Source organism: Calonectris borealis, chromosome Z (genome assembly GCF_964195595.1).
Source record: "Calonectris borealis chromosome Z, bCalBor7.hap1.2, whole genome shotgun sequence".
Classification (NCBI taxonomy): domain Eukaryota; kingdom Metazoa; phylum Chordata; class Aves; order Procellariiformes; family Procellariidae; genus Calonectris; species Calonectris borealis.
The window spans coordinates 82,944,892-82,958,511 of record NC_134352.1 but is presented as its reverse complement, the minus strand read 5'-3'; the positions used below and the strand labels follow the sequence as shown (position 1 = coordinate 82,958,511).

Sequence of the window (13,620 nt, the reverse complement as noted above, 5' to 3'; positions counted from 1 at the left end):
CTTCAACATTTCCAGGATATGTTTTACTCTCTTTGCCTCACGATCAACTCAAAGGTCTGCCTTGAATCTTCCCCATCATGCTCAAGCCTGTATCCACCTGTACAAGCTTCTTCACAAGCCAATACCCTTTGATTGTTTCTCATGGTCACCTTTTTGCCAGTCTGTTATTATCAGACCCTCTATCTGTGTATTGACTACCCCTCGCCTTGTACAGCTTCATTAGGTTCATGAACAACATGACGTTGTTTTTGGAGATATTGTTACTGGTCATAGGCTAGGGAAGATGAAGACGGGGATGCACGAAGGTATGGAAACGAAGGGAAAAGAGATTCCTGGGCTGCCTCTTTCTGCACCTACCATTAACTGAGCATTTGGGAAGCTCCCGAGAGCTCCATGTTGGGTACTCTTCCATTAGTCCAGAAAGGGTCCCGGGGCTGCGCAGCTCTGCAGTCACTAGAGCAGCTTTGAAGGACAGATGGTGAGAAACCTGGGAAGGTGGAGGAAGAGAGGAAAACCATGAACAACTTAAAAACGGAGAGATTTACAATTCTGCTGATCTTTTGATTATGGCATGGGAAATAAGAAGAAAGCAGAGCACTGCATGATGCCGCTGATCAGCTGCAGGATATTATGACCTGCCACAAGATAGCAATATGCTGCCAACGCTTCTAAAAGCTGTGCTACCTGATTAGACTGCTAAGATGTGTCTAGATGTATCTGTAATGCTGCAAAAGAAAAATGAGGTCAGTAACTTTTCAGATTAAATTGAAAGCACTTGGGTAGGAAACTAGGATTGTTGCATGCCAATAAAGCTCTGTCTTGGCATGCCAATTATATCTGATAATTATATTTCATTTGTTACAACTTGGAGAAAGGCAAAGCACTGACTTTTAGCACACTATCATACCCTGCTTCTAGCTTAGGGCCAGACTCAGGCTCTAATGAAACAAATTCTGTTCAGAGCTGCATGAGTATTTTACCATGGGCAGCATAAAACAGTGCACTTTACGTCACTTAAATATTAATGCAATCACTAACAAGGAAACTCCAATAAAAACTGTGGCAATGACATGGTGATTAACAATAATGATACAATTAACTTTTGCAGTAACTGCACATTATGCCCCACTGTGCAGGCACTCAAGTCCTAGATATCCTATTACCAAATAAACAGTATTCATATCAATGGCACGTACAGCCAACATTATGAATGTTTAGGAGCAGTTAAAAGCTTCTGCGAGAGACATGACTGAAGTGGGATCTCTACCGGGAGGAGAGAGTTTCAGCACTGAAGCATCGTTCTGGAAAGCCCTCTCTTCCCAGTCTGTAGGTGGGGAGATAAGCACTGTTCATCGGCTCAGCGTACAGTGAGATAATACAGGTTATTCAGGTACCTGTCTGAATACAGGTTATGTGAGATAATACAGGTTATAGGCAAAATACAGCACAAATAACGCTTGAAAGTAAAATATTTGAAATCACATAAAGTGCTGCCAGTTTTGTTTGACACCATTTTGTACAAGTCATGCTCCAAACTGCCTTATGGAGTTAAGCATTGCAAGCCTGGGGTTAAAGAGCAGCACTGCGGGGAGCGGCAGAGGGGAGGAGAAACGGTGTTTTATTGACAGCAGAAGGTTTGGGCCGTGTGGGTTCAAAGGATGGTTCTGCTGTAGACTCAAGACACTCGATCACAGAAGCCCCTTGGAAGGGTTCAGCTCCTGCAGATCAACTTGTCTGGCATCTGTGCACAGATGACCTGTTCATACCAGTTTACCAGTAACTGGAGTGGGTTTCTGGTCTTAGGTGCACAACCTATTCCTCCCAGTGACTGTGTCAGGGAGGGCAGGATCCGGCAGCCCAAGGCAGTACAGTGCAGTAGTACACAGTGATAACAATATTCAATATCACTACAGTGAGAGCTATTCCCTTCTTTTACTATATATTAATTTTTTAGCGTTGTCATGATTTAACCCCAGCCGGCAACTGAGCACCACGCAGCCGCTCGCTCACCCCCCCGGGTGGGATGGGGGAGAGAATCAGAAGGGTAAAAGTGAGAAAACTCGTGGGTTGAGACAAAGACAGTTTAATGGGTAAAGCAAAAGCCGCGCACGCAAGCAAAGCAAAACAAGGAATTCCTTCACCACTTCCCATCGGCAGGCAGGTGTTCAGCCATCCCCAGGAAAGCAGGGCTCCATCACGCGTAGCGGGTACTTGGGAAGACAAACGCCATCACCCCGAACGTCCCCCGCTTCCTTCTTCTTTGCCCAGCCTTACATGCTGAGCATGACGTCACATGGTATGGAATAACCCATTGGTCAGCTGGGCCAGCCGTCCTGGCCATGCTCCCTCCCAGCCCCCTGTGCACCTGGCAGGGCATGGGAAGATGAAAAGTCCTTGACTAGCATAAACATGACTTAGCAACAACCAAAACATCTGTGTGTTATCAACACTATTCTCACACTACATCCAAAACACAGCACTATACCAGTTAATAGGAAGAAAATCAACTCCATCCCAGCCAAACCCAGGACAAGTGTTTAAATAGTTAAAAGAGCAAAGAAAGGACTCTCTGTTGGTTTGATAAATAATTACATGAGAGTAATTAAGGTGGAAAATATTCATACGTATGTTATACAGGAAAGTGGTGGCACACAGAGTACTGCAAACAGCAGAAAGCCCCTGTGTTACTTAGAAGAGAAACGCTGAAGTTGTCAGTAAGGAAAGGGCGGATTTTTCTTTCTTTATTTAGTTACTGTGAGATTAAAACTTTTTTTTTTTCTGTTCAGACTTGTGGGCTCTGCAAGTTGCATGATGGCTCATGCCCCTTTCTTTATGGAGACATAGCCTGGGGTGCCCAGCACACAGAAAGCTGCCTGCCTCTTACCATCTTGGAGGCCTTACAGGAGTCTGTTCTTAATGAGTGGTCTGGGATTGATTTTGTTTACCAAGTGGAAAACACATGTTCTATTGTTTTTGTTTGTTTGATGATAGAAATCATATTTGTTTCCACCAACGTGAAGTCAAAACAAAAGATCAAAAATTAAATCACTATTTTTCTCCTCTTAATGCACGTATGGGAATTGCCTGGAAACCAGCTTGAGTCAGAGAATTATAGGGCAAAATCTTGAAGTATTGACTCAGAAAAAAACCCCTACTGACTTCAAAGAGAATGCTGCCTGAATAAGGATCGAAGAGGGATTGCAGAGTCTCAGTAAAACATGGCTTCAGCAGGAATGGTGCAGTCCTGATTAGGAATTTGCAAGATCAAAAACTGGGAAGGGCAGAGATCTACTGGATCATACAGCCAGTCTCACGCAGCCATTGGGAACACTATTGCTGCCACACGTTCAGTGCTTCTTCTCAGAGCCCTCAGATGTCCTCTTTCTGGAGGAAATATGTTTCTATGTACTATTTCAGGTCTGCATCTACATACACATGCATTCATGCATGAGTTGAAAATCCTTGCTTGCATGGCTGAGTATTTTCAAAGGGGAAATGCTAACACGTGTTCACTTTGTTTTGAAGAGATTCTCTGTCGTGTTTACTTCAGGGCTCGGAAACTGTCACATTTCCATGTGAAAGATGGCTTGCAAAATCTGAAGATGACGGTGAGATTGTCAGAGAACTGGTACCCTCTGATATTTTTACTGAAAAACTCATGAAGGACGGGACACTCAAGCAGATAGAGGAAGAAGTTGAAGACCCGTTAGAAGGTAACATAACCCTAGGAGTAGGTAGGGACCTATTCATATGATTTTTTGGAACAAAACATTTGAATGTGTGGTTCAAGCAAATGCAACGCTGGTACAACCATTCACATTTCTTTCCCTTCCTGTGCTCTGGTCTCTCTTACACCTGAAGCACTTCTGTGCAATAATACCATTATTTTCCTGTAGGGCATTTATAAACCTGTCACAGACACCCTTTCACACAGGCGTAGTTTGCATGTCTCCTCTGATGGCTAACAAATTTCCTCCATCTTGTCCTTCTCTTCCAGGCTCTGCAAACATCTTTACTTGTTTGCCCAACTTCACCTGTCTTGCGCACTCTGCCCCTTCCCTCCTACCCTACCAGTGTGATTTATGCTCCCCTTTCCTCCCAAAGTTGTTTTTCCTGCTGCTTTTCAGGCACGTATGGATACCCTCTAAAAATTTGGCTTTGGGAAGCCACCCTCACTTCATTAAAGTGCCTCTGGGGAGGACAATAAAGTGTTCACATTCAGCATTTGGAGCTTCTGGTAGCTGAAGCAACAGAACAAGAACTGAAGTTTCATCCTAAACTCGTTGTTTCTCTCTATGCCCAGCTGTTCCTAACTTTTTTTCCTCTAGGACCTCCTTTTCCCAACCAGAGCTCCTTCTGCCCTTGAGAGAAGTTGTGAACCTTCCTACACCCTGAGCAGAGCAAACTGAATTCAGCTGCCATTTTCGTTCTTGCATCTGGCAACAAGATGATTCAACAGAGAAAATCATTCCTCTCCCTGTTTCTTTTTTTTCTGAGAGTGATTTGCATTTACAATACATCATTGTCAGGGCGGAATTTATATGGATTGTAAGCGTTTTCCATTGCCAAGGGAAGAGGTGTCTTGCTGTAAGGAAGGCTGGAGCCTTTGCACTGTGCCTTTAGACGAGACAGGTGTACTTCTTCCCCTGTTAGGAACTACGTGATGGTTCATGGGAGATTTTTTTCCTGCGGAGGCAAAGACAGTTTTAATATCAATTAGTAAGTGGCATGACTGCTAGATGCCTGCATGGCATTTTCTTTAACTTACTAACTTCTGTTGCTTTACCTTGCATTAGTTACCATGTCTTAACTAACCTAGGTGACTCATTTTTTCCTTCTAAAGGCAAAGCCTCAAAACAAGTTTTACGATCTATGGAATAGGATTTTTGGATGGCTGAAGATTTCTTTTGGCTGGGAGCTAGGGCTAAGTTTGGGAACTTCTGCTTTAGATATAAAATGTCTGGGATGGGAATTATATCTTCTGCATCTCTATGAGTCCTCATACATCTTGGGCACTGATGCAGTGTAAACGACAGCAATGGAAAATCAGTTTGTGGTATTCTGAAGATCATCTTTTATATAGGAGACTGCATTTCAGTCCTGAAGGTCTCCAGAACTGGCAAGCAAAACCCAAAGAGGGATGAATTGACTAATTAGACTGCATGCGTTTCTTCCTTCATTACTAACGTAGCAGTAGTCTCACAAATACGAAGCTGTAAATCTGTCGGACATAATGTGAAGAGGCAAAGCAGAAAACCTGGCATTGCACCTAGCCTGATAATGGTCATGATCCATTTCTTAGAGAAATCGATGGGAATCTTTCATGGACTATGAAGCAGAATAGGCCCTGTTTTACTGGGAAAGCTAGGTACAGAAGAAAAAGACAACATAGATATTTTCTTTGATGCTGTTAATGCACAAAGAAGAATACTAACTAAGACTTTGTGCCTCTTCCTCATTTGTATTGCCCTGGGATTTGCAAGGAGGCATTCTCCAAGGCTCGTATGCCACCAGGGTAATCAGGGACTCGTACCGTTCCTAATTGTTTTCCTGGTGAGGATGCTTTCAGTAACTGTTTGTTTTCCCTGTGTAATTGGGAAAAGAGTAGCAAAATAAAAATAGGAGTATTTAACAGGTTTAGTAAAGCACATTACTAAAGATTTGATGAGGTTTTATTGGATCATCATTGAGCAAGCTAAAGAGAAAGGGTATTTAAACAGTAAAGCTCCAACACTTCCTTAATTAAATACTGTCTCAGCGAAAGGACCCAGAAACCTGTTCTCTTTCTGTTTGGGGAATTTATAGAGATACATGCCATTAACTCTGGTAGTAATTGCACATCTGAATCCCTGGAGTTTGTTTATGGAAGACGGAGTATTAAGAATTCACAAGACTGAATCACTTGTTCTCAGATGTAGGTCCCTTGAGCCTCGGTATGAAAAGGTGCCGAGTTCCCTCACCTCTATCGACTTCGCATCCAGTAATAACCATAATGATTCTTTGCATTTTTATGTGATCAAAGCAATACACAGGCATTGATTAGATGAGAAAAAGGAAAGTCAGCAAATTTCAGCCCAGTGATTCCCCAACCTTTGGATCATTATCAGAAGCCTGGAAGGATAAAACATACGGGATTTTAAACCTCCAAGAACTGAGTGATGAGCAGAAAGTTTTGGGACCATTTTCTTAGGTAAATTCAGTATCTAAGGTAGACCTTGATAATTCACCTGGCCAGTAATCACGTCTCCATTTCTTTCTGCAGTTCACACGTACAAGATTAGCGTGTTCACTGGAGATATCTATAGTGCTGGGACAGATGCTAATGTTTTCCTAAATATCTACGGAGATCTGGGGGACACAGGAGAGAGAAAACTCAGCAAATCTGAAACGAACTTCAACAAGTTTGAAAGAGGACAGGTACAAATGCAATGGGTTAATAACATTTTCTATTTCACAGTCTTGAACCGAACAAGTCCATGACTGTCTTTATAGGATGAGTTTTCCTATGAGGGATGAATTGATTGATTCCTTTTACCATGTTCATTACCTCTTAAAATGCTTTATATGGATTGTCAGCTGGGTATTATGACTGACAGGCACTGCAGCAAATGGGTAGATGTTTCTGTGAAGTCACTGATAGACAAATTATGAGCTTGGTCCCTACAAACTGGCTTGAATGGTTAGCTGCAGATTTGAGAGCACACAAAACCCGAGGTCTCTCATTCCCATAGCCTCTGTGCAACTGCTTTGCACGTACATAGTATACATTGTAATTGACCTCAGAGCATGATAAATTGATGGGACCTAAACTGTGGCTGTGTTTGACAAAATAACTCCAAAAGTGGTACTCTGTGGTCAGTTCACGAGTGATATTCACAGCCTTATATGGAGATACTCAGATCTAATGATGGCAAAGATTGTCTTATCTGGATTGTCGATACAAATCTAACTGGATTAGAAAGAGAAGTCCTACTTAGACTTAAAAATCAGGATGTCAAATTCCAGGAATTCAATATTGTAATTGGTTATAAAAGTGACATTTTGTGCAGCTTCCATCATAGCAGAAGCAGGCTTCAAAACGCTTCCCTGCAGAACAGTTTTAGCATACAGAGGTGCCTCTATAGACTGCTGCAAAGCTTTTAACCAAACACCGTCACGTGAGATGGAATTTAAACACATATTGTGCTCTGTAGTCTTCGTTTGCTTTTGTCCGGTAGATGACCTGTTGAGAGCTCGTTAACAGAAGCAACTGCTATTGAACACTCTGCAGGAGGATACGTTTACTATACAGGCTGTGGACCTTGGCATTTTGTACAAGATCAAAATTCGTCATGACAATAGCATGTTCAGTCCTGACTGGTTCCTGGAAAAAGTAGAGATCCTGGATGAGACCACAGAGGAATCATTCGTTTTCCTGTGTGAACGCTGGCTCTCTAAGAAGAAAGAGGACAAAAAGACAGAGCGTACGCTTTATGAGCAGGTACGGTTATGGCTCAAAGCTGTGATCCTAACCCACAGCTACTAACAAAAATAAAATGATTGAATATCTGGTTGAAGTCCGAGACAGATCATTAGGAACTTATGTTTTTTAGGTGTCCAAAATGAATTTGTGATTTTCAGACAAGTGCTGAAAGTACGGCCACTCTCAGCCCAGTATCACTGGCTCTGTAATTTGCAATTTCAACAGAAAAATCAAGGAGTCTAAGTGAAACTTTTCAGCTGAGAGTCAAAGTACATTGCCGATGAGTATATTTCCCTGCTGCTTTCCTTGCTGTGCTCATAAAGTTAGTTATGGGGCTCACTATTCAAAGTCCTCAGGCCAAAATATTGGGTCCTTTGACTTCATCCTCATGGGACTGGATGGGTTTAACATTTCAGCAACTTCTTCTGCCAATGCGAAAAATAAAAAATCTAGTTTCTTTGCTACCGCTCAAAGCACTGAACGGTTGTTAGTGAAATGCCCTTTCTACTTGCAAGTTCTCTGTTGCTTTATCAGGCTAATATAGCTAATTGGAATTTGAGGTACATACACTAATTAAAATTAGCAAACAAGATTAATAGACCTCTCTTGTTTCTATACAGTAAGGCATAATAAAGCAGCTGATTGTATTTAAGGAGTCCACTTTGCAAAATACAGTGACATTTTAATTGACAGTTACCACTAAAATTATCATCAATTAAATTGTGCCAGACTCATCCTGAGTACATACAGAATGGATGTAGGAAGAGTTAAACCATGGATGAGTATTGCCGTATGCTCCCTCATAAAATTGCAACAGACAATGCTATGAATTCTTGTGGTCACACTTACCCCGTTGCTCATATTAATTCATAATGAGGGAAAACTAATCACTTTTTTTTTTTAATTATGTGACTGTGTGGTAAGAACCTCACATTTATCGGACAATGAACGCATCTGCAGTAACTCTTCAAATACAATAGACGTTTCGTATCATTCAACTTTGCAGTACTCTCCCTCTTATGCTCTTTGAGCTGTACCAGGTAAATTAGTCTGACACCAGAGTGTGTGTCCTGATAAGCAAATCCGGTACCATTCCATCCATCTGAATTTTCTGTGGCTATTGCTCACACAGGTAGCAGAGAAAAGTCACAACACACCATTAAAGTCTGGTAGGTCCGTTATATTTTCTTTTATTATAACACACATCCAAAATGGCCTGTCAAGGTTACCAACGAAGTAAATGAATGACCCGCAGTAAATTACAAGTCACATTTATTTAAGCTACACTGAGCAAAAAGCTACCTGGGGAACTACAGGGATTTCTTCTCATGTTGTTCTTGGAGGCACAAGGGAACAGCTGACAACACTTGAGCACTCAACCTCATTACCCTCCCGTACATGCCTTCCAACTAGAGCTATGACGGCGAGCGAAACAGCCTGGATGGCTCCTCTCTCAGCCTGTCGAGTCAGGATAGCAATGCCAACCTGAAGGAGAAGAAAAAATCCAGCTTGGTCAAGGCAGCAGAAGAAGGAGCACGTGAGCAAGCTCCGTGTTTGATTGCATGCATGCATGCGTTCTTGGCTTTCAGTGCTTGAGAGGTTGCGTTCGTCCTGGTGAAGAGCAAGGAGAGGCAGAACAGCAAATTGTTTCTCTGCACCTTGTGTTGTGACTGCTTTGGGAAAGGCTGGATCAGTGCTGTGTTTCTGTGTTTGCTGCTTTTCTTATTCCTCTCTGACCCTAACAGTGCAATAAGCCATGAAGTTCACAGGAACGTCAGTGTTTCCAACGCTCTTCTTTCTCTCCTGTGGAAATTTGTGATGCTGTAACTTGTCAGAATTAACTTCTCCATTGCCAGGAGATATAAGTTCTCCAAACAGTGCGGTGTGTTGGACAGTGTGACAATATCATTAGGTAGGTGGTTATTCAAGGGTACGCTGTTTTCTGTCACCGTGAGCTAAAAGGCACAGGGGACCTCTACGGGCAACTGCAGTAACAAATTATGTCCCTTAGATGCCCAAAGTTAGGTGAATCCATCCACACCACCAAATGGGGAAAAGGGGCTAGTCAACAACATCCACAGGGCCTCTTCAGAAAGAAACTCACTGACCTGACGAATCATTCTCCCTCTTCCTCCTCCTCCACCATCAACTTCATTGCAGACAGCACTTCAGAGGTGGGGAGAAGTGGCACTACCCTCTGAACAGCGGGGTCTGATAGAGTTAAGGGAAGAATTAATGCTAGTTTTGTATAATTTTGTCTGAAGTGTCTTTCAAAGGATCCAAAGCTCTTTGCAGTGAGAGGGACAGTAGGCAAGTTAGACGTTATCACCGAAAGAGCCTCCCTTGGACTATCAGAGGCTCTTTTCCACGTGATTCCTTAAAGTAGCTCTTGTTGCTGATATCAGCTTTTTTTTTCCTTCTATATCTCTTTGACCTACTCAAGATGATGTTTCATGTAGCATATTAGATCTGAATTACCAAAGGCGGCTTTGAATTTCTTGAGACATTATTTGCCACGTTTAAGCCATCTCCCCTTTTCATGATCAGGCTAGTAGTGCCTCATCACCGAGGATGTTTGTTTAATATGAATTTAAATGTGATTTATTTTAGAACCCTTCAGGTTTTTTCCTTACAACACTGTAAGGTGTTGGGTTGGGAGGGGAGTGGGATACGGGAAGCTCAGCAAGAGCACAGGTAAGTTTCTCGGCTCTCAGAAAACAAACTTTGACTGGGAGTGCTCAGGCGAGTTTGTTCTTTTCTAGAAGGTGGATTGTCTTATAATTGGGCAGAGGAGGAGGGTCTGCAAACGCTGTCACTGAAAGACAGGGAGTCCATGAACACTGGACTGAGGTTCCTGCTCAAATACCTGATGGAAACAGTTGATAGCTCTAGTGTAGATTTTCATCTTTAGGCTATGGTTCCTGAGACAAAGCAAAGCTGAATATAAAAGAAAAATTTGTTTCCGGATTGCAACTTATAGAAAGTGAAATATGCTGGACTGTGCAAAGGCCAGCTTTCATGCAGGGAGGCTCGTCTTCCTTGGCTGCCTCTGATACAAAGTGGGAAAGTTGCGCAGGTTTTATTTCTGTCCTGGCTGTGAAGGAAGCCTGGAAGATCAGTGTCCACCAGCTGATGTTAACCTCTGGGGAAAACTTCCCCAGTCCATCGCTATTTCTTTATAACTTCATTACCACACAGGCTTTTTTTCTCTGTATTTATGTACCTTTTGATTAACTACCTCTGTGTTGCAGGCCATTGACTTTTCATCTAAATTGCACCTACAGTTCACTGTCGTCCATTGCACCTACGGTTTGTTGTCATTCTGTATCGGGTCTTTTAGCTTTAGATTAAGATTTTAGGTGCATAGTTAAGATCCTGCGTAGTGTAGTAACAAGTAACTGGGCAGCAGTTGAGTCACCGTTACTGTCTGTATATGGGCTCTTAGTCCACAGCAAGTGCAAAATAATTCAACTTACCTTAAACTTCCATGGTAAGCCAAGTGTAAAATGATGTCATTTGGCTTAGGAGTTTAAGATAGGTTTCACTGACATGGTCCAAGAGAACTCACACAAATGGTTACTGCAGCTCAGCTGATTCCTAGTAGCTTGTTGTAATATGGTACCTGGGTTGCATGTCCCAAGCCTTTAAGCTGTGAAGCCGACATAATGCTGCACATTGCTTAACCTGGTCTACAACCCATGTGTCTTGGGGCAACCCTTCTTTTATAATCCCATATTGTGCTCAAACGAAAAATAAGCGATTCCCATGTTCCTTCTGATATTACTTCTGTGGTGAGACAATGGATAACATCTGCCACGCTGGCATTCCATGTAGTTTCACAAATAATGAGTAAAACATCAGCATCTCCCATGAGAACCCATCTCCAGCAGAGCTAGGATAGTTCCCATCATCCCCATTGTGCCAGGGTGGTCTTTCTTCTCTGAGTCCTGGAGCTTGTCATCACCACTATCTCTGTTGCAGTGACATGACCTTATTAAGGAAACTGCATCTTGAAGGAATGTCAGATAAGATGGACTGTGTGAGACAGACAGCCACCTCCTGAGCTGGATAAAAAGCCAGCTGTTAATTACTTGATTAGGGGAAGTGGTATTGGGAGTTGCCTGGGAAAAGGAGTGACAATTTGAGCAATCCAGTTTTGACTCTCTCATGCTCAACATGGTGAATACCTTTGAGGAGCAGGAGGTGATGTGAGGATGGAGCACAGAGAAAGGTCCTGTTGACTAGGAATCTGCTTGAGCCTGAACCGGGAACCCTGCTCCATGCTAGAAGGCAGTGCTGGAGATGGTGTGGTCTACATCCCTAATGAAACCCAACCCCCTGTGAGGGCGACACGCGCCCTCCAACAGCCTGAACTCTGGGCAGAGACTCAAGGAAGCTGGGGGCAAGGGGAGATGGGCTGGAGCACCTGTGGTGTCCTGCTGTGGCCTTGTACCTCAGGTTTTGCATTCTCCCATGTTTGAAGAAGTAGAATGATGGAGTCCCAGAGAAAGAGGGAGACAATGGAGAGGGCAGATAAACAAATTAAAGGATCACTTTTCTAGTTTTTAAAGGAAAGAACAGCAAACAGTGTTTCCTGCTCTCTGGTAGAAATCTACTATATGTCTCTGAATCCATTATTTAAAGCGGGAAATGATAACAATTTCTCATAGTTCTCATTTTTTATATAGGTGTTTCAAGTACTTTGGCTTGAGGATGCTTTTTCCAACATCAGTTGGAAATGCTGGTAGTTCTGTGAACTTTGTCACAGGAGAACAGGGTAAAAACTGTATAACAGAAAATTTTGTCCCTACACATGACCCCTCCACATATTCTTATAAAATCTGTCTTGCCTTTCTCCTGTTAATACCAGCAGCTCCAATGGTTATTTTGTGAAGAATGCATTGCATATCATTATGCTGATGTGCACACTGAAATGTAAATGACACCATAAAGGGGAGAATAAGTCTTGCCTAATCATCAGTTCATTTTGTGTTGGTACACAAAACCCCCAAACTGGGGCTGAATGAATCTCTTTGGGTTCTACTCTGTTCAGAGGTAAGAACAGATTTGGTCAGCATGAATTCATGCCTTCCCTGATATTGCACACATATTCTGAGCTTCATGGGAGTTTCTAGTACAACCCCCATCCCAAAAATGTTGTTAGTCATCATAAAGCAAAATTAAATGTCAATCCCGGATGATTTGAAAGCCAACCAAGTTTTTTGTCAAGGTTTATAAACCTTTTTTTTTAAAATCGAAAAAATGATGATGAAGCCAGGCTGAGTTTCGAGCCTGTGACAAGGCAAGTTTCAGAGCTCTGAGTCTTGTCAGAATGGTTTGAACAGCCCTGCATGAATGTTCTGAGAAATCAAATGAGTATTCAGCATCTAATTCTGCACCGCCCGCTCGGCTTACCCAAATGAGCTTTTGGAAAGCACTTGAAAAGCAGTCTGGCACTTCCTCCCTTTTAACACCCGAACTGAAATTTCTGAAAACCACAGAAAAACCTGCTAAGTCCCAAGCCTTGGCCTGAAGGTTTTTCCCCTAACCAATATTATTACTCAATGTATAAAGTTATTGAGTGACCTACTTTAATACAAGGATTATTCATAGTCTGCCTGGATTTGCAAAGGGATGCTGGAACCCTGAGCTGCCCCATAGATCACAGCAATCCTTGAATGAAGCACAAAGGAGAACATTTGCAGTTGTACTGGGACATTCAGTCAGCGATGGTTTACCTTGGAGTCAGCATAGATTTATTTGCCTTTATTGAACGGAGAGCATAAGATTGTTTCGGTCTAATAGCCTATTTAAGATTTAGGTGCTCAGGCCCATCTTCAGGAAGGTCTCTTGGTGTAAATAACGGTTCAAGCCCTTTGCTGTTCTGTCATCTGTTAGGGAGAAATCTGGACTTATAAGCTCCTTGCAGCCAGTAGGGTTGTCTGGGGAAATTAACCCTTACAGAATTCAGTCTCAAGCGTGTATGGGAAAGTAGTCTCCTAGGCACACTTGTAACCCAACGCAGCATGGTGTTATCCCTTCTCCGAATGAGTTCGATGGGATGTGAACCTACTTAGCGTGCACAACTGCTCCCTCTGATGGGATGAGTCCCTGGTTTTCTGAAATCTCGTGTAAATGCGTATGCGTGTGGGTTTTCT

At 42.6% G+C, this 13,620-nt stretch overlaps 1 protein-coding gene across 1 annotated transcript in view; it reads left to right on the top strand.

The window, feature by feature from the left end:
• The window catches only part of LOC142075431 (lipoxygenase homology domain-containing protein 1-like), a 77,477-nt gene that overhangs the window by 21,139 nt on the left and 42,718 nt on the right, over positions 1-13,620 (top strand). The window contains exons 12-15 of the mRNA XM_075136746.1: positions 3,551-3,713; positions 6,263-6,417; positions 7,271-7,480; positions 8,876-8,999. Coding sequence (XP_074992847.1) covers positions 3,551-3,713; positions 6,263-6,417; positions 7,271-7,480; positions 8,876-8,999 — 652 coding nt within the window. The remainder of the gene's footprint in view (positions 1-3,550; positions 3,714-6,262; positions 6,418-7,270; positions 7,481-8,875; positions 9,000-13,620) is intronic.